The following is a 21821-nucleotide window of genomic DNA, read 5'->3' as shown; positions in this document are numbered from 1 at the left end:
GTTCTCCCAGTCATGCCAGTGACACTACTTAGATGAATAAGAAGTATTCAAGAAAGTTTGCATGCCTGCACCTTAATGATTTGTCTGTCTTCTTTTTCTTCCCAGATCTGCTGTGGGCTTATATCATGGCTACTGGTTTATGATGTCCCAGAGCTAAGAAAAGGATAGCTGAAACCAAGCAGACTAGTACTTGAACACAGTAAGTTACTTGCTTTCCCAATTCTCCCAGGAAGAATACTATGAGAAATTTCACAGTAACTGTAGTTGGGAAAGAGCTTTCTGATTTCCCTATGTGTCCTGATCAGCACTTACCTCAAATTAGCTTTCCTTCTCATAGTCTGTCAGCAGCCCTGAGCTCAAGGAGATTAAAACACTCTGGTAACTCATTAATGAGCCAAGACTCTCAGCAACAGCTGGGGCAAGAATGGACTGTGTTTGGCTACATCTTAATTCTCTGCCATCTCCCCTCTGCTCATCAACACCTGCACACATTTGGGATCCTGTATAAGAAGACCCCTGAATTCAGCTCTAAGCAACCAGTCTGCAATGCACATGTCTAATGCTCTGCTGGTGTGGAACCAGTACGCTGGTAATCCTGTTAGTAATGGCAGAAGCTCCCTCTAGGAAATTATAACAAATAGTCTTAAACAATTCCTTTTGTTGACAACTTTATCCAAGAAACCATCTTCCCTGGAGACTTCACTCAACTTTCAACTAATCCCCTCCTTCCCTCAGGAGCTCTTTTGTTGAAGGAGATTGTAGGCAAACCCAGGAATGACAGGTCTCGATAAGCCTTGGATCAGCCTCTACATTCTTTCAATTGTCAGTCCCCATCTGTCCTGTTTGTACATCGATCTTCTGGTCCAGGGATCTCTCTATTAAGTGACACATGGCTGAGTATATTCTGCAAGTCCAGTGTCCAGACTGTGCTGTTACATCTTCGTTGCCAAGTCAATCTTTCTGACATTGGTTTCTGAAAAACAAAAGGCAGGACATCTGTGCAATTTCATTCTCTTCTAATGAAAGGTGATTTTTAAAAATACACACCCCATCCCTTAAACTCTGTCTTTGTTTTATAATCTCAAAAATTTTGCTTCATTTTGTCAATATCAAGAGTTGCTCCAAAGGTCTTTGGTGTAATAGAGGGTACAATCTGCCCCCGTTGCAAAGGAATTCTGTTAGGATAAAAATCCATGGCCTAAGTCCTGAATAACAAAAAAAAATAGATCCTAATTACAAATATTCTGCAGAGATATTGCCTTCAGTCATGTCTTCTTGATAACAGCTGGTTTAAAACAAGCTCTAATCTTCTTGTAGATTCAACTACACTTAGCTGGTACAGTAGCACACACATGTAATAGGCACAGCATTATTTATCTGAATTTTGAGAAGCAGAGTGAGAACAGTAGCAGATTCCAATGATCCATCTGTTCCTCCTCAGCAGGTAGAGGGAAAGAGGTGGGTGGTATAGGGTAGAAAATGAATGGAGTGTTGGCATGGAGTATATGTCACCCTGGGATATCAGGGATACTGTCAGTACCTCTTCCTTTCTTGAAACCAGAAGGAGAACAAGGAGGAGTCTGTGATGATGTTTTGCCCCTTGATGTGTTGCTCGAGGCCCATGGATTCAAGATGGAGCCTGGTACCTTTAGAGTTTTTTTGTTTTGTCTACTTTTATAGCTTAACTCAGGTTGGCAAGTGAAGGAAGGCTGGCCAGTTTCATTATGTTCCCAGGAAATTCTATTCTCTCATGTGCCAGCGTGAGGCTGTTGTGCTTTAGATGCCTATCTACCTCTCATTAGATTTGAAAAAGCATACAGAACCCCCTGCTTTCCATCAGTAGCCTATTAAAACGACAAAAAAATTACTCTTTCATTTTTAACCTTGCTTGCATGTCTGAATCCAGATGCTTTTTTTAAAAAGATAATTAATAATATGAACACCATCGCTTATAGAATGTTTTCCTGTAATGAAGTGGAGAAGAGAATTTAAGCTGACATTTAAGCTCGCTTAGTGTACTTTGTAAGTAGCTTTAAAAAAGTGACACAAACACTTTGAGGCCAGGTTAATACAAAAAAAATGTTCAAGACTATCTCCTACTATTTTCAAGTTTTCACCATTTTATACAATGTGTTTGAGAACTGCTAAATCAGTTAAAATGGGCCAAATACAAGCTCACTGAACACTGAAGCGTGAGTACCCTCCTCAAGGGAGTAGTCCCAGAAGCCTTAGTGGAACTGACAGCCAGCTTTTTTGGCAGGATTAGTTCCTCTCTGATCACAGAGAGGGAACAGTCATCCTGTCCGCACTTAGCTGAGCAGGTGAGCAGGGAATGCACTCAGGCTGCTTCCAAAACCCAATCTGGTCACAGGGCTGGCATTGTCAGGTCCTTCTTGAAAGGACTCGAGGCTTCCTGTCTGCCTGCTGTTGTCCACAGGATGAGGGCAGAAGGGGTACAGAGAGGCTGTGAGACCAGGCACTGAGTGCTGGGACCTGATCCTAGAGCAGGTACCTGCCATCTCCATGCATTTGAAAGCACAGATGGCTAGCTGAGGTGTACCTTGCTATCACAGCTAGGTTGCCTCTTAGTTTGGCAGACAGTAAGACAGTCAAACTAATTTGGCCTCAGGATCAGTTTCCAGGTCTGCCCTTCAAGCACAGACCCAGCACTGACACTGACAGGACACATGGTGATAACAAATGCACAAAGTAAACAAAGAGACAAGATATAATAAAAGGGTGTTTTCTGGTAACTTCTTCCAGTAACAGTGATTTCAAGTGATCTTTTGGTCTTCTGTTATAAAAAGGAGATGAAAAATATTGATGCTGAAGCATCATTCTGAGGTGCGTCATATTAAAATAGGGATTAATTAAAACCAAGGATGTTACAAGCTAAGGAGATTTTGCCTAGCTCTGCTCAGGTTCCAGTGTGTGTGAAATCAAAACAAGTAAGCTATAAAATGTGAACTCAATAGGCAAGGACAAAAGAGAACAAAGCAATTTGTTCAGTTTAAGCAGTGGGGAGATGAAGCAATATTTTGACTGCGGAGGCATCAGAGGAAAGGGCACTGGTCTGAGACTTGGGAATATGACAAAACACATCCAAACTTCCCATAATACCACTGAGTGTTGTTCATTCAGGGCCATTGGCTTGCTGATCTCTTCTCTCTGAATGTGAGGTTTCCCACTTTGTCCTCACGCTGGGATGTGATCATCCAGCTCCGGGTATCAGTTCTGTTTTCCCATCTTAAATACACAAAGAAATTCATGTGCTAAAGATGACGGCAGCAGCTTTGACAGTGGCAACTATGTGCTTACCCAGGAATCAGTCAGTCATCCCTACTTTCTACCAGAACTTGCTCGAACCTCCTGAGAGTTGGCCTTTTCGGTAAGAAGCAAACAGGTCACAGATTTCAGGTTGCAGTCTCACTCCTGGAACTGTGAGCACTGATTGTCCTGTGGAAAAATCAGGTTAAAGAGAAAGCTGCAAAACGGTCCTTTTCCTTCATTGTGCTACTTTCCTAATGCTCTCTTGTGACATTAGCCACAATATAAAATAATTCAGGATCCTATTTCTCACAGCTGCATTCCTTCTGATTTTTTTTGGAAAATTATTTCTTTAATCTAGACACCCTTTTCTAGAAATCTCATCTGCAGGTTTTTTTCTTTTTTTCTTTTTCTTTTTCTTGGAGCAACCAGCAAAATACTATTGGTAGAACAGTGATAGGAATGCAACCCACTAATCAAAAGGATTCAAATGGATCTGCGCACTGCCAGGCTCTCTCCTTCCCACCCAGCAGAGGGGAAAAAAAAGGAAAAGAAAAAAGAGATAGAGCGAAGGCACAGGGCTTCTCTCCTTCAGCAATCTCACAAATGCAAAACCTTCCACTCCATGACTCCTCATTAACTTACCAAATCTGACAGTCTAATTATCGTAGCTGCTTCACGCTTAGAATAAATAAATACTAAAGTGGGTGTTTAAAGAAATTGAGCAGTGAAAATCCAGTCATCTAGACAGTCAATAGAGAGTTTATTTTAAATTTTTATATTCTTATGTATTTATATCATTTTAGGAAAGATAATGAGATAGTTGTCTTTCAGGCTAATTGAGTTCCTATGCTCATGGTTGCTTGCTGTCCACAATCTCAAACTTAGCTTTAACTTTGTGCCTTAGAACCTCATCACTACATCCCCATTTACTCTTTTCTGATAATAACTGGGTGAAGTCAGAAGTGCACCTGAGGATGGGAAATGACTACACCAGACTACCAGTCTGGATGTCTTTCACAGCAAACAAGCCAACTAAATCTTTTCAGATTTGCATTTAAGAGTGCTAAAGGGAAAATGGGAAGTTAAAGAAACATCAGATATAACTTGCAATTAGACAAAATGCAGAAAAAATCTGCTAACCTCTGATGCAATAGTGTCTGCCTCCATGAACGGTATTAACAGTGCTCTCCCCAAGAGCAGTTCATCTCTCTGAACAATAAGACCTTTATAGAGATTCTCTGGCCTGAGATCAATGGGAGTCAGAGCATTTGATCCATGTCTGTAGGACTTTGTTTCCACAAGTCATGTGGGCCAAACTTTGCACCAGTTGTGCTTTTGCAAGAGCGGGAGCTGGGAAGTGAGCAAAGGAAACTTTCCTTTTTTTCCCATCTTCCCCTTCACCCTGTGCTCCTGAACAGTGCCCAGCACTTCCCAGCACAGTATCTGCTCCAGGACAGCACGCGGGGAAGAGCTCAAACAGGGCAACATGTCCAGAGTCCTGTGCCTTGGCAAACATCTGCTGTGATGTTGCAATAGCTCTTTCCTGGGGTGATGGCTTAATGACAGAATACAAAACTTTAATGTCCTGTCAGTATGTAAACAAGGAGACCTTCCACCACTGTGGAGATCAGAGCGGGTGAAGTGAGAGGTGGCTCTCCTGAGTGAAGCGAAGATTTGCTTTATCATCTCACATATAAGAATGCTTCTGGCTTAGGAAGCTGATTTCCTGCTCAACACCAGCTTTGGTTTATACCTGTACTAAGACACAATTATAAACTAGATGCATACACCTGATAGGAACTTCACTTTCTAGGTGTCCGTATCTGATTTGCAGTGACAGATATCTATTTGCTGTATACAGACATGGCACAGCACAGTGGTAAAAAAATATTAGGTGACTATATAAACCTTTAGCTATGTAGGAGAATCTAGGGCAACCAGTCAATCCGAACAAGGTGGTCCTGAAGCCAGCTCTTCTTTATATGTCCCTGTGATAACATCTACCAGCACTAGCTAATCTCAACAGTAATGGGATTTTTGCTAGGCAATGGCTTGCAGCCTTAACCTCCTCACTGCCCACACTGCCTTAGCTTCGATGCAACAGGTATTAAAGTGACAGTGGTCTGTCAACATCAAGCCTCCCCTCTCTTCCTTGTCAGCAGGCTGTTTTGGACAAACAGTACAGTGTCATCACCACCTGGCACCCTGTTTTTGAGTTGTTGGGAGAGGTAACAATGAGAGACCAACCGTACCCAAAAAGAGCAAGTACCTCCTAGTCAGAGCCAGGATCATATCCATGCAACACACAGAGCACAAATTGGACTTGACTAACTGCAGCACCTGCACTGTGAGAAAGGTCTCTGCTTGGTCCAGTGGGGATAGGATCTGAGCTGCCAGCTCAGGCTTCCCTGGCCCGCGTGCCTGGGTTGTTCAGCCAGAGCTCTTCTTGCAGTATGTTTTCTTGGGAGCATATTGTTGATGACCCCAAATCCCACTGCTCACCCTCCCTGCTTGCAAGCCTGCTCTAAAGCATTGGAGGGCAAAAGAGAGGGACAATAAACCAAATCTATAGCTAAGAATAATAAGCTGCAATTGTTACCGTGTCTGACCTGTCTGACAACAGAGCGAGATACCTTCCCAGAAGACCCTTTGCACTTCAGGACTGACACTGAGTTGAGAGCACAACTCACGCTTTCTTGATTCAAGGATCTCGTCTTTCTTCCAGGAGGGATTAATTGGACAGAAAAAGGTCTGCCTGAGCAGATGGCAAAGGGTTAGACTGAAGTTTTATCAGAGCTGCTGCAGTGCAGGGCTGCACTGCACAAAGATAATTATCTCAGATTGCTTAAGCCAAAAAAAGGGACACGCAAATGCTCCAGTTTTACAAAAGGTCATCACTGCAACCCCTTAGGCTACTAGCCACACCGAAAGGAAGCTGGAGAATCCCCTGCACCTCTCCTTCTCTTGCTATATTCAGAGGTGCTGTTGGCACATGTAGAATTAAGGCAACAAGATGATGAGTGGGGTTTGAACTGGGCCTTAGCATTCCTTTCTAGCCCTAGAGGCACAGGAGTGAGCAGCCTAGAAGCTCATCTGTGGGCCAGTCCCACTCAGAGGACAGAGTCCTCTTCCTCCTTAGAATGTGGGCTACTCTTTTTTTCTAGCACTTTGCATTCAGATGAGCATAGCAACAGTAACCTGTTCCCCTCTGTAGGAGCTGACCCCAGGAATCAAAGGGCCCTGTGCTCCCTCTCCCCTTCCCAGGGGCAGCAACCAGCCTCTGCCATTACCATTCCCCTCAGTAATCAGAACTTGCTATTGGAGGGGTACTTATCTGTGAAATACTGATTTCTCCAATTATTTTTTCCCATTAACTGACCTAGAAAAACATCCTCTAGCTTCCAGCTTATCATAACAACTTATAGAAAGGACAGTTATGGATACAATTATTTCATTAAAATAGAGAATAATTTCTTATGGAAGCTTTAATTTTTTCAAATATTGTTTCCCTCTTACTCTCACACACCTTGGGATCAACCACCTCTTCCTTTCACCTTTCATCTCCAGCTCATTCTTTGCTTTTCTGCATTAACTTTCCCCTTCAGAGGATGGCAATTGATAGCCAAATCCTCCAGAACAAAGTGGGAACAGAAGATATTTAAAAATCTGTACTGTTAACATAGCAACAAGAATTTGAAAATGATACAGTTAAATTCTAAAATAGTGTTATGCCAACGTGACACAAGAGAACAAACGTCTTACACGATTGTGGCATAGGAATGGCTACATGGGAATTATTGAAAATTGCCTAATTTTTACAGGCTTAATGAGTCACCTCCTCCTGAATATGATCTTGCATGCTCATACTGCACTTGTTTCAGCCCTGTGCACTTTGATTCTGCTCCCAACACATTAGTTGCTATGATAACGCCATGTAGTTTCCTGTCCACAAGGTACTTCTTGCTGCAATATGGGGGATAATAAATATGGGATGGTGCTTAAACCGAGGTGGAATGACTCTGTCCCCTCGCTGGCAGCATATCCAAGAGATTGATACATATGCCAATCTGTTTTCTCATTCCTTCTATTTCTCCTCACTCTCTTCCCTTTCTCTCACACTGTCTGTCTCTGTACCTGTTTTTTCCCACACACTCTCTCTCTCTTGGCACTGACACTTTCATCTTCTCCCCTTGGGGATTGGAGATGTCACTGCGGAAGTGCTTGTCCGCCTCTCTGGCAGCAGCAGAGCCCTGTGGCTTTGACAAACCTCATTAATTGGGAGGAAAGCCAGGAGGGTTTGAAAGAACTGAAACATCCACGAAACTCCTTTTATCAGGCATAATTTAAACTCTGCATGGAAAAAACCCTATATGTATAAAGAAAAGTCAACTTCCCTCCTGCTGTGCGTGCTCCCCTCCTCCCCCCCCAGCACAGGCAGGCTCCTGCGAGATTCCATCTTTTCATTTTTCTAAAAGTGTCAAAGTAGATTTGTGCTCTGTGGCTGGGTGAACAGAAAAGGAATGCAGATGTCTCTCACTCATGCACTACACACACAGAGCACCTTCTGAAGGGCAGCAGTTCGGGGATTTGGGGAGAAATGCTGGCTGGCTGCTCCTTCACTTGGGATGTGTTGCAGGAGCCAGAAATTTTGGGTTTCCAATAGCTTGACAACACAGTCCATGAAGGCTTTTTCTTAATTGCTCCTGTCTTAAAAAACACCACCAAACTAACTAGTGTAGAGAGGTTGCCCAGGAGGCAACAGGGAATGCAAGGTTCCTTTGGCCTGTTGCCCAACAGGAGAGAGCTTTGCCTAGTGAGGAACAGAATCTGTAGCTTGAGAGACCCTATATTTATTGTCAGCTCAGGGCAGGAGGGGCAGAGCTGTGTGTGCAGGGCTGTGTACTTGAAAGAAGGGAGCAAGGGAAGAAGAAAATAAAGCAGGTAAAACTGAGGGAGAACTGGTGTGACAGGGTACAAGGAACAGCTGTCTCAACATCAAAAGGGAGCAGGAGGAATGGTCCAAGGGAATTGGGGCTAGCACATCATGCTGAGCAGCTGGGAATTCAGGACATCAGGATGGATCAGCATGTGAGTTTACACTGAATACACAGTGTGAGCCAGCCCAAGGGAAAGCTCCAGGCCCCTGGGTTACAGAATGGGGGAGAAAGGACCTGTGGAAGCATATGCACCTCTGCTTTGCAAATGGAACCGGGGTAGCAGCCCATCAAGGTCCCCTTCTAGTATTAACAACCTGTGGTCAAGTGGAAGAAATAGAAAAGCAAGCTGTTAAATTTGCAATGGGGATTAACTTTGCAGCATACGGAAGTGGGGGGGGGGAGCGCAGACAGAAAAGAGAGGGACATCCAGGTGAATGGCAGAGACTATCAAAGTAGAAAGAAACCTCAAGTACATGTACAATAGCTCTTTCCTTTGTGAGATGAAATCGAGGCTTAACTTACCAGCAGGAATCTCACAGAGTTGAGGAGGCAGAGGGCTGAAGAAGCCATGTAGAAGCGCGTCTTGTGCAGAGATTCGGCCCCGAGGGAAGGCTGTAAGCATCCTGGAGGCCAAATTCTCTGCTGCTGGCTCCCTGCTCAGCCTAGGAAAACAGAAATATAAATAGCATAGGAGATTGAGAGACAAGCCAGAAAGCTGGAACCAGAACATGACCCAGCCCGTCCCAGAGCTTGGGGCAGAGATAGGGGAGGGACACAGGGGAGCTGGCCAAACCCACTCCAGATATATAGCTTTTCAGGACATTCACTTTTCCATCTGAGTTTGATTATGTTGGAGTATATATATATATACACAGAATTTCAGCTCAAACTCATGTTTACAGAGGAATTCGAAAAATAAATTTCTATTTGTAAAAAAGAAGGCTGTAAGTGAAAGGGGAAATGATGTTGGAGAGACTATATTTGCATGTTGTACTGGCATATCAAGGTTGGTGTTACCAGTTTACAGTGACAATGCAAGTGCAGAAAATAATCTGACTGGTCCACTGAGAAGACCAGAGGTCAAACTTAAAAAAACTAAAGAAAATACCATTTCCTCTTTTGCTACCCTAGTACCAGCACAGCAGCTGGTTGTAAAATGTGTTGGAGATTCACAGAGAAGTATCTGTTTCTCAGGATGAGTGCTTAAAATAGATGTATAACACATATGCTCCATGTTCAGCAAATACCAATGGCCAAGTGGCTGCTCTCTAGAGGAGCCACAGCTGGGGGGACGAGGAAGTAGAAGAGAGAAAACAAACCAACAAGGAAACAAATAAAAATAGTAATTTAGTTTTACAGCTTTTACTTTGTTTGTTTGTTGTGATCACGTTTCAGCTTCAGGAGGCCCATCAGAGCATGGCCTGTTGTGCTTCCTCCCTTGGCCCCCCGTCGGTGCTTCCCCTCCAAGTGACATCAGGGGCTGGGATCCCCCTGCCCCTGCACTCCCCCTCCCTACACGGGACATCTGACATGCTTACATTTTTGTTTTAAGGAGATAAAATGTAAAATAAAAAAGAAAAATAAAAAACACAAAGAGAAGTAGAGAGAGACACCCTGAGAAACAAATTTATAAAAGGTATCTGGCCTCACTGTGGTAAATAACTTCTGAATTTTCACCTCCAGCAAAATGATTCAAGCCTCTGCTTCCCTGGGAAGCAGGGATGGGACAGGGAGACAAAGCATCCAGTCTGAGGCTGCTTGCTAGGACTGCACACCAGGCTCCCTGCCATGGCAGGGTCTTACTGGAGACCTTCTGCCCCCTCAGTCCCCGTTTCTGCAGGCTCCCACACTGGGCAGCAACACAGTTCAGTGCTTCCCACCACGGCTCAGGCTTCCTGGTGTTGGCCAGGCTCTGCAGAACTCCCCTCTGATTTCTTAATTGGCCATGGAGAGTCATGGCTGAGCAGTCTGTATGAAGCAGCTCTTTCCTTCTCCGGAGCTGAGCACGCCAAGGCAGTTTTTTGGCCCTACCAGCACGAGGACTCTGTAACACAGAGCTGGAACTGGCCCGTGAGCAGCCCAGAGCCCTGCCACAGAGGCGCTGGGTCAGCCCGCTGGTATGGGGCTGTAATGGGGCCTGTCAAGGGATTATGCCATAAAGCAGAAGTACATACAGCAGAGTTGCAAGGAATATACTTATTCTTTGTTCAGGGCTGAGAGAGGATTTGTTCTGTTCCAGGACCTGCGTTATCAGGGTTTGGGACATGTTGAGCTTTGTGTGTTTCTGAAGTTGTGTGTGAGAATGGCTGACATTTCAGCAACTTGTGCTTTGCAGAAAACTTCAGCATATTTGTTCAGAACAGCATATGGAAAACCCAGCTCACTTCCCTCCGAGCAGGGTTGTTCAGCAGTCAGCTGAATAGATAATAAACAGCAGCGATGAAAAATGTGGTTATGTCCTCAAAGGATATTTCATTCTTGTCCTCTGCCTGAACACAATCCTGAGGACAAATCCTGTCCCGCCTTTTCCTACTTATGTATAAAACCTGTTGTGTGCCTCAAAATCAGTATTGTGGGGATTTGATTTTTAAGACTCCCTGAGCTTGGTTACAGCACTTGCCTGATTATAAATTTCTTTCACTGATACATACATGCATTTTGTATATGTGTGTGTGTGTGTACATATGCGTGCTTGAAAAAATACTCCCTTCTCTCAGCACACTAGGGAGTGATTCAGCGGTGCTGGTGTGTCTGGTCAAGCTGAGTATGTAACCATGGCCTTAGTCTCATAGCTTTTGGCCACTAAGAATGTGATTTTCCCTCTCCTAACTAATCACAAGATTATTTCATTGTCTTATGAAAATGCTGTCCTAGCATGTCTTCCTTACTGCTGTTGAGCAACATTCCTACAGTTTGTTTTCAGAAATGAAAATTGGGACAGTGCAAAGTCTGTCTTCAGTCTGGGCAAGAGGGCCTGGGAAAGTCTGACCTTCTGAATCGAACTGTGCCCCACAAAAAGCTGCACATAATGTCATTGCATCACTGCTTATCTCAGAATAATCACTACTCTTCTGAGAATAATAAACCCACTATGTGCCTACCTTTACTGCGATCTCTGAAAATCAGTTGCTTAACTGACGTTAGATCTGCTTGTTACTGTAGAGCCACCCTGCACTTCCTGGGCTTGCCAAAGGAGCTCATTTCAAGCTAAATGATTGCATGAAGAAACAAATAAACCCAGAGGCGATTTTGACATTGCCGTTATTGGTAGCTTACCTGTTACAGATGACTCGGAGTCTCTGAGGTCTCCTGGAAGCAACCAGTTCTAGAAAGTGTAATATGCAATCACGAGATTAAATGAAAATCAAGCCAAATACCATTCTTTGAGCCCTTAAAAAAAATATGTGCTCAGAATTTCAAAGAGCCCTATAGAATCTGTCATCTTAGTATGTATAAATATACATTATTCCTATAGGACTTGAGCACCAGCCTTGATTTTAATAAGGCTGTTCCAGTTCTGTAACCCTTTCCTTTCATATATCTGTGAGTATAGGCTTTGGGCCTCCTTCTGTTACAGGGGAAGTCTTACCTTTGACTTCAGTAAAAGCAGTACCAGTCCCTAAAGCTTTGCACAAAGGAAGCAGACAGAGGTTTGCAGATCTGAATCCCCAGCATTGTCTTGGCTTTCCAAGGCTGAGCTTCACATATTGCCCTGTGGGTACATGGGGCTTTTCTGCACCGATGTGGCAGAAAGATGGGACCAGAGAAAAGGTGCTGGGGTCCCACTCTTCTTGCCCAGTGCTCTCACTGCCAGTCCTCATAAGTTTGTTGTTTATCTAGTTAACCATTCCCATGCAGGCTTACTACTTAATGATTACGTGATCTCTACCAGCCTGGAACTTAACAGAGTTCACAGTTTTGTGAAGGCTGCGTTCTTGTTGATGTTTTTTAAGGACATATTTCTAAACATTGTGGAAAATGTAGAGCAGTACATTCCTCAAATGTTTTATTATAAAGCATGAATTTTCTCAGGCTTAGATATGAATGAATGGCTTAAGCCTGGAAAATTTTCCCTTAGAGCTGATCAACAGAGACATTTTCTTGCATCAGAGAGGCTGTAATTTCTACCCACCTACATTTTCCTGAGCACCGTTTCTGGCAGCAGGGAATGAACGGTGGTAGTCTAGTCATGGAAAGGAGAGCAGGAAGGGTGGTGTTGACCTCTCTCACAGCCCAGCCTGGACAAGAATTCCCTACAGCAGTGAGACCACCGGGAGGTGAGCGCCACTGGTTTGTTGCCAGTAGACTCTGAGCTCAGTTGGGGTTTGTGCTGCACCGTCCAAGAGCATCTTCCCTCACTTCCTGCCTGGAAGCACCGGCACATCATTCGGGCCAGGAGCTGCCTGCTGCAGGCAAAGTGGGAGTCCCCTCTGCCTTTGCCTGCATAAGGCCATTTCCAGAGTGCCAGGCCCATGGACTCGGTCACTCAGTGTCTCACTCGATGCACAGACAATTTGAAAAAGTGTAAATTACTGAAATTCCCGCCCTTGACCTTTCCAGCAGCAATCTTTCACCATTAAACCAGGCCAGCAGATTGTTAAACCTGCCTATCACAGGGTAAGTAACAGTTCACAACTGAAATGTTCTCCTACACCCAAATACTAAGGTAACTTCTAGAGCAGTAAATGACAATATAACTTGGGATGGGATTCATGTTTAGGTGCCAGAGCACTGGAATTATTGCCAATATATAGAAGTTATATGTTAGCATCTTGAATATTCCCTTCCCAAATCAGTCACCAAGATTAACTAGTACAACATTCCCCTTGGATCTCTAATAACATTTTCACTGGATCATCTTTCCTTCTTTTTGCTCCCTTGACTGTAACAAATGTGTAGAAATACATTATCTATATTGAGTAAAGATGTAAAATTTCCAGGTAGAATAGAAGAAAAACAATTTAAAAAATGGTTTAGAAAGTCATAAGGTTTTTGTATGAAATAGAAATTTTTGCCTCTTCACAGAGGTGGCCAAAATCTTTCAGGTGTTATATCTTTCTGCCACAAAAATTTGATTTGGGAGATGGAAATATTCCATGATAATATATCAATTTCATTTAATATTTAGTAAAAATGTCAAGAAGACTGAAATATTGTATTTTAACTCTATCGAAATCTTTTAACATTAATATTCTTTAATGAGTTTAACATAAAACTTAAAAAAATGCATGTTCAGATGGTAACAGCAGGGCAAAATGTTTCAATAATACCCAAGTGAAATGTCACTTTGTTTTTATGGAGTGAGTTTTCAGGATTAATATTTCAAAGAGTAAATAGGATTTTCTTTACATTACCAATAGAAATATCAGCTTGCTTACTGGGAACTGGGAAGAATACCTGAATTATAGTGTTTGCTGTCTTGAGCAAGCCTCTTGACTTAAATTTATCATTTAATAACATGGATATTAATTATCTGCAAGGGATAGTGTAAGAGCCACTGAGCCAGCTACGGCTGTCCCTGACCAAACACATCTCTCTATGGAGAATTCTGCTTGAGTGAGGACTGCCAAACTTGCCACTTTGAGTACGCAGAGCTTTGATTATAAATGGAAGATATGGGTAAGAAAACAGTGCATCTCTGCTCAAGGATTTAATGCAGTTAACTAATCCACTTTAAATCAGTTCAGATTAGTCTCCTGACTGACCCCATATAGACAAACCCTCAGAGAATGCCAAGGAACCATTGTGTTGAACAGGGTAAAAACAGAGCAGTAAATATTTTCCCTACTGTAAGATTAAGACCAATCTAAAATTGTAAGACAATGTAAACAGCTACTCCCTAAAGGTAAGAGATAAAGAATATTTGGATATCATTCCAGAAAGTGGATGAACTACTGATTTAATCGTCTCATGATGATGATCTAGACATAAAAATGATGGGATTGTGTAGGGCTGATTGGCTTTTTTAACAATATGAGTAGATCTGAAGAGGTAGCACTTAGGTTTGGTTTTTTCTGTCCATATGCAAGGCAGTTTGTGCTAATGAGGAAATACCTTCCTATTTGAAAACCCAGGTGGAAGTGGCTAATGAACTGATAATGAGGCAAGCAAGCTAGAGGACAAAAGTTAAACTTTCCTAATTGATGAAGAGAGAGAAAGAGGATGCCAAGTGCTGCTACATGAAGGCGATGTGGTTGCAGGCTCACAGGGAAAATTTCTCTCATTAGTGAAATCTCTGTGGCTGCAGGACAGAAGCAGAGCTCTGTGCGTGTGGCAGGCTGGAAACTGTAGGCTGTGCCCAGTGCCACACAGGTAGGAAGTTTCCCTACACCCTGCCCCATATATTGCACATTAGTTACAGTGCTGCTCCCTTTGAAATCAAAGCCACATGCAGTTTGTTAGGACAACAAAAATTTTATCGTTTTAGAATTCAGTTTTCAACCATCCCATTTACTAAATGAAACGTCAGCATAAAAAGTGAGAGTTATTAAAAAAAAAAAGGAAAAGCTCTCAAAGTGCAGCCTTCATCTGCATTCTCACAGATGTCATGGGAAATCTGAGTTTCAGGGCCTGCTGCTTGTTGCCTCCATCTGCTGGTGACAATTTGGAAACTCAACAGACACTGAAATTCTGTACCTGGGAGCACAAGATGCCTCCGGAAAGCTTCTAAATCTCATTCTTCATACCAAAGCCTACAGATTCGTGAAAAACTAGGCTTAATTTGAAAGTCATTGGTGCATCTGAAAGGGTGCTGTGTAAAACCTGTGTCTGCTACGTAAGGTGATACTACCTGGCATAGGAGACTTCATCAGTCGGCCTGTGTGATAAATCAAGGAGTAAAGCTCACTCATAGTGAGTTCATCATGTTCTAGATAGATAAGCACTGTTCTTCACTCTTTGGAATCCAAATGTAAGAAAAAGGAAACAAAAACTAACTTGGTACATTGGGCACTCCAGTATTCCCAGTTTGGCAAAAGCACCAGCCTAATGTCATGGGCTGTGATTCCTAATCCTTTCCTGCCCTTGACCCCCGCTGTCTAGATTCAAACTTGTAACCATTAATGGGGCTGGATCAAAACACTGGCCTTCTGGTGTCACCAATGGTGTTTAGAGGGGATTTAAACTCACTGCTTTTCAGCGCAGTGAAATGAACACAGCAGTAGATTAATGCAAGGATTTGAGCTCACACAGCATGAGAGCTTTCAAAAATAGTGTTAACAGAGCTACAACTGCCTCTTTCAGGGGAAGCAAAATGAGGAGAACAGAACAAATGAACAAACACAGGGCAAAGCCTTGTCACTACAGGCAGGGCTGCTAAGCCCAGGGAGCCAGGGAGAGGGCCAGCGAGTGTGCTGAGATGTGGGGCAGGAGTTCTCCCAACCCTTCATGCTCTCCAGGAAATGGTTCTCAAGCCAGGAAGGGGGGAACAACATGCTTTCAGGCCCCATAACTGCATGTAATTCCCTACCCTAGGTATCTCCTCTTCTGTAGAGGGGAGGGGAGATCACAGTCATCAGGATTGGCCATGGACGAGTTGCTCACCCATCCTTCCTGTTCGCCTGTGGCCAGGCACAGGTTGAGATTTTGGCAAACTAGGCAATGGACATGAGGCTGTTTCTGAGCTTCTTTGTGCAAGAAGACACAGGTGGTCAAATACTCCTTTGTGCATTTCATCCCTTGCCAGTTGCTCATAGAGGAAGCAATGGAGTTGCTTTTTCTCAGCTGCCCTGTGTGTGCCTGGCTCACAGACCCCACAGCCCATGCTGTATCTTCTGTTCAGACTGCAGCAGGATGTGCTCAAGCCCACAGTAGTGACAGGAAAACATCTAAAGGTTTCCAGCTTTCATTTCAAAGATTCCTACTAACCCACCTGGCTCAGGAACCCTTCCAGTAACAACCTCAGTCTGAGGCTGAGCCTACACTGCTGAATCCAGGGGGAGTTTTGCCATCAACTTCAATGAGAATAGGATCACACCTCAGTGCTTTGTTTTGCCAGTGTTTGTTCCTTGCCTCGGGCAGGAACCTGTTTGTTTGTTTGCTGCCTGTGCTCAGTTCGAACATCAATAGGACTAGCTAAAAGAATTCAAACCATCAGATTTGGGGAAGAGCTCCAAAGTTTGTTTGCTTATCTGAACCAACCCAGGCACCCAGATTCACACAAATGGTCTGGGAATAACCTCAGGAGAGAAGGTTTTCTCAGCCAGACTCCAGAGATTCCACTCAGGCTGAGCATGTCCTGGGGTACGAACAGCTTTTGTGCTTCAGGGAAGAGAGGGGAAGCACCCAGAAGCATGTAAATGGCAAATAGCTTTAAACAAGGAGATTAATTTGCCTCCTTACCGGCAGTCCCATCAAAAAGTGACTTGATTTAGTTCCTGAGTAGGGTAAATAGTCCAACCTTATATGACTAACCTTCTTCTGTTCAGAATAGTTTGTATAACCCAGGTGCAAGCCAAGTGCTTTGTTCCAGTATGTGGCTGGAACAGCTCACAGCCCCTTAGGCAGGTTCTGAGGAGGGGAAAGGGATATTGCCTCTCAAGCTGGCACAGCTATTGCCCTAAATACTGATGTAACTCCCCTCTCCCATGTGTTGCTAGCATGCTGGGATGCTCCCACAGAAAGGTGTCTTCTGATTCCTGTATTTCTGCCTGGTCCAGCCACAAAAGGTGCAGCATCCCAGGATCACAGCACAGGTCAATTCTGGCCCTCTGGAGTCCATCCATTAAGGGAACTTTTTTATCAAGTCTGAAAGCAAGTGAAACTGCTTATGATGACTAGACTTGACTTTACTGGAGCTATTGCCATGCTGCCTGCATGTCTGTCCTCTCCCTCACGGCCCTGCAAAAGGCACCCTCTGCAGCAGCAGAGGACAGCTGCTCCTCAGACCAAACACCACTAAGTGGGAGTCACTGCTCAGGGCACTTCTGGGCACTCACATTCTCCATTGTCTGAACAAGTTTCTTTGCCAGTGTAGCCTTCATGCTTGCATTTTTAGGTTGTCCCTCTATATAGCTTCAGGATACCTAATCATCATCACTGAGAGTTTTGGCCTTGTGTGAGCAGATGACTGGCATAAAAAATTCTTTGTGATTAGTATGTCCCAAAAGAGCATTTCTTTCTTCCCAGACTACTCTTCTCAGCTTGCAGACTACCCAGCCAAGCCTTCTACAACTTAGAGAAGAAAATGCTTCCTCAGCTGTCTGCTCTGTGCTTGCTTGCTATCCAAATTAAACTTGCTGTGGACAGCGACACATTCCCATTTCACGCTGGTTTGATTAATGTGTCTCAGCTAATTGTGTGAAGGATTCCAGTCTTTTCGACTGTGAGACCAGGTTATTGTTCAGCCAATCTCGGCTACCATGTGAAAATGGGGGCTGTTTAGTGTTCATGCAACATAATCAAAGGAGGGGCTTCTTGGACTGGGTCACAGAGTAACACCCACTTCTTTGAAAAGATGTTACTATGCTCTACTAAACCTGCAAACCTCTTGCTCAAAGCACGTCTTCTCCCTCCTCCTCTCCCCCCTGCTCTTTTTTTCTCCTTCCAGATAGACAGGCTCCCCCCACCACTCTCCTAGGGTACAAGTGAGAGAGAATGGCTAGATTGTAGATGGGTGAATTTCACATTCCAGGGTTTTTAATATTTCACTTTTATATTTCTTTTACAGAACGATCCTGCTGAGAGGCTGAGAATCAGTGCTCATCATTTCCCCCTCACTGACACTTGAATATATTTTCCCAGGAGAAAACATTAAACAAAAAGAGGAAGAGAGAAAGGGAGAGAGAGAGGGAGAGGGAGAGTGACTGAGCTAGCTTTTCAAAGCCTACTTCTCAACCTGCCCACATCAAAATAAGAGACAACTGGCCCTTTGAAGTCCAGGACACAGACTCCTCTACCAGCCCATGTGGAAATAAAAGAATCCAGCTTTATAAATCACACAGATTTCTCACCTTGCCCACATCAAAATCAGGGACAGTGACCTTTAAAGCTGAGGTTTAAAGGTCCCCAAACCAATCTCCATAAAAATAAAGAGAGTTCAGATAAACTGTGTCTCCAGGTGCCTGTCAGCTTTTCCAGTCTAAACCAGGAGACACTGGTCCTTTGCACTGAGAAGTGGAGAATGTGAGCACTTGAAGCAATGAAATCTCCCTTTATACTTACGTATATCCAGCACTCACTGAGGCAACTTTGCCATGCATGTACCTTTGATTGCATACTAGGCCAATCCCACTGTTGTTGTAGGTCCTACAACACCGCTGTCATTAAGTAGCTCAAGGGATACAGTAACACTGAAGCACAGGATTTTTCATAATGAGAATTACTGACCCAAAAACTGAGCGGCTAGTGGCTCAGAGAAAAAGTTGGCCTTCTTGTGAGTTAAATCCTACCTGGGTTATAGTTGGGGAGCTTGGGAAGTCCTGGCCAGGTGTCCTCAGTTGGGACCCCCAATACCTATGCAAAAGAAGAAAGAGTGAGAAGAGCAATAATCTCTTTCTGCCAGTACTTTCCCTTGGCGTGGAGTTGGAGAAAGCAGTCTCAACGGAGAGTGACTGGCCTTTCCTGTAAATCAGCATGGAATTCACACTGCCCTGTCTGGGTCTGGATCTACCACTGTGCATAAAGGACACTGACATTTTAGCACTTGGATTTTGTAGCAGAAAGTATCCTGCTGAGACTGAATGCTGTTGCTGCTGGGAACATCAGTGAAGGCATATGCAGCTTCACTGCCAGGTGCCACTTCTGCCTGTGTTTGCCAACCCAGGGGGCTGTTGAGCCCCTTTCAGTGCTGAAAGTGTCAAGTGTCCTCCTGAGCCAGAGCTGCACTGGGGACTTACTCTGCCCACCTGCACTGGCAGCAGCTGATACACTCAGCAGCAGCACAGGCTGTGAGCTGTGACAGAAACCTCTACCTTCTGAGGTGAAAAAGAAAAGCTGGCAGACAGGTCTAGTGGCAGGTGCTAGAAAGCAATCCGGTGCCTCATCCTGAAGGATGCAGAGCTTCAGCAGTGTCTTTGGCCTTTATTGGGAGTTGTGGGCTTCAGAAGTAACTGCTTGTTGAGCAAAGTCTGGGCCAGTAAAGCCTCCTCCAACCTCATTTTAGTTGCTGAAATGTGTGAGTTCAAGCACATCTGGATTTCTACAGTTGCAGATGTTCAGTGTTATTATTATTACTTAATGCATGCAAAAGCTCTGTGCCTATTGATATGTATGATTCATGCTAAAGAGGCAAAGCCACATATTTAAGAAGACCTCACAGAATGTGAAAGGGTAGTATAAATCAGTACTGTAGCTCCAAGCACTCAAAGTTTATCATCCAGACAACCCACAGAGTTATCAGATGTCCTTAAAAACCAGTGAAATTTTAACATGAAAAATTTCAGGGTTTTTATTCACTTTCTCTTCTCCAGCATTAGATTTGTCTCACATTAGTTACACCTTGCATAGGATAGACAATCCCCATTCTTTAAAATGTAAGCTCAGATATGTGATATGGGGAACTCAGCCTCACAAAAACTTGTGGCAAGATTGCATGAAAACAGACATCAGTAAAAAAAAAATACATTAAAGAAGGAAGAAATATAAAGCCTGATTGTTGTAGTCGTTAAGCATCTGGTAGCTGATTGCTTTTCTCACTCACAGCTGGGAAACAGCTGTGAGGACAATTACAGCTACCTGGAGAAGACAGCCATGAGCAGGGACTGCATCTCACAGCTGGTACATATTTACATGGTGGGCTCTGGAGGGATGTGGCTTGCTGTGGCCCGTGTTTCCAAACTGCTTATGGACTTAGCCTGCCACAGCAAAGAAAAAGGGATAGGACCCTTGTCTCTGCTCACCTGTAAAATCAGTCTTGGGAGTTTTCAAACTCCCCAAAGAGAAGGTGTCATGAAGTGTTCAGCCATGTGAGGATGTTGGAAGTTGGCTTGCACCAAGGGATGAGGACACATTCATGACTGGTGTGTATATCATGTAAGTAGGGTAGGTCAGCCCAAAGCAAACTCTATATGCACAGCTCTCTTTTGCTATCTGGTTAGATTTATAGGAAGCATTAATGTGGACCCTCATTCTTCAAGGTTTCTTGTGAGCCATTGGACATCAGTTCTAAAGGCATCAGAGGAAGCTGGGGAAGTTCAGGATATAGTAAAATCATACTCACCAGGGTCAGCTCAGCACTCTGCTTCTTTTGGTGAAGAATTTAAAAAAATAGTTATTTGTGCATGCTCGTACTTTGCTACATAAGGTTTTCAGCAAATACTTTAATTTTGTTTTGTTGAGGTGTAAAAGCACTCAGAGGAGCAATCATTGAATGACATATGAATTTGTGTTTTCTGAGCCTTTTCTTTATGAAAGATGCTTTTCCAACTCATGCACTTGGATCTACTTTTGTTCTCCAATGTAACAGGGCAAGTGATCTCCTCTCCCTCGTCCTCTTCCCCCCTGGACCTTTAGTGAGATTCCTTGCCAAGTCAGACAATGCATTACATTTATTTAATTGAAATTAATTATACTCTGACAATTGTTTTACCTGTTGTACATCCACCCTATCAAATCTAGCTGTTAACTCCCTGGTCCATGCCATCAGACAAAGCAAAGCAGCTTTTCTATACTTCATTCTATAGTGAAAGGTCTTGGTGCAGCTCAGTTCAGTCCACTTGGGAAGAGGCACAGTTTCAGCCAGAAATGTTTTTACAATGCCTGTTTTTCAGCAAGTGGTTTCAGCTGGTGTAAATCATTGTCCTCTCTCTCTGCCCTCTGACTGCTTGCTTCTCCTGTGACAACTTAGCTGAACGAATCAACCTAGCTGATTTGGCTTACTTTTGTTGGGAAGTTTTATTCTATGTTTTATGTCAAGAAGCCTTGTAGTCATTCATTTGGCATTTGTCGCGTGTTCAGCTCAGCTCCAGAAGCACATTGGTGGCATTCTGCAGCCTATTCCAGCCCACATGAAGTCCTTCTCAGCACTATGTTAATCAATAAGATGGAGTTTTGCATGTAAAACCTATGCCTGATCTCTGAAAATTTGAATGATGGACCTTAAGTTTGTCAGGTTTGCTCACTCTCCATGTCATGAGTGAACTGGAGATGCTGCAGTTCACATTCATTCATGCCATACTTCCATAACTAGCACTGCCAGCCTTCCCTTCCCATTTGGCCCTGCTCCTGTGCCATCCCTTCTTGAGTACTACTGGTCATTAATGCTGCTGTTTGTGCAGCCAGAAGATGAGCTGGGTAAAAGAGCTGTTCTCATTTAGAGTAAGCCAGGGAGAAAAAGAAGTCACAGGTTCCCCAGTTCACGTAGCCCCACATGTGACAGGTGACACAGGAGCAGCAATGAGCAGCCAGGGATAGAGATGAGGGATGGAGACTGCTTAAGGAGGCCCTTACCTCTAGGAGAATTACTGGTGAAATGACAGTCAGTCAGTCCTGATGATTCAACAGGACAAGCACATTTTACAGAATGGGGATTTTCCAGCCAAATATCTATATGGTGTCTGAACCATCAGTCCTACATGGAGATAAGCATGCTGGGTGATACAGACTCATGCACACAAATGCAGATGGTCTCTAAACCAGTGCAGGGGGCCTCTATATTATTAGTACATGAAAAGAACT

At 43.8% G+C, this 21821-nt stretch overlaps 1 protein-coding gene across 1 annotated transcript in view; it reads right to left on the bottom strand.

The window, feature by feature from the left end:
• Positions 1 to 663: 663 nt before the first annotated feature.
• Positions 664 to 21821, bottom strand: part of CDK15 (cyclin dependent kinase 15) — a 38195-nt gene continuing 17037 nt past the window's right edge. Inside the window, 5 exon segments of the mRNA XM_032692647.1 lie at positions 664 to 973; positions 3319 to 3456; positions 8730 to 8869; positions 11484 to 11532; positions 18596 to 18659. Coding sequence (XP_032548538.1) covers positions 3347 to 3456; positions 8730 to 8869; positions 11484 to 11532; positions 18596 to 18659 — 363 coding nt within the window. The 3' untranslated portion in view covers positions 664 to 973; positions 3319 to 3346.

The sequence above is a fragment of the Chiroxiphia lanceolata genome, chromosome 7 (assembly GCF_009829145.1).
Source record: "Chiroxiphia lanceolata isolate bChiLan1 chromosome 7, bChiLan1.pri, whole genome shotgun sequence".
NCBI lineage: Eukaryota > Metazoa > Chordata > Aves > Passeriformes > Pipridae > Chiroxiphia > Chiroxiphia lanceolata.
This window is presented reverse-complemented; position numbering and strand designations above follow the sequence as displayed.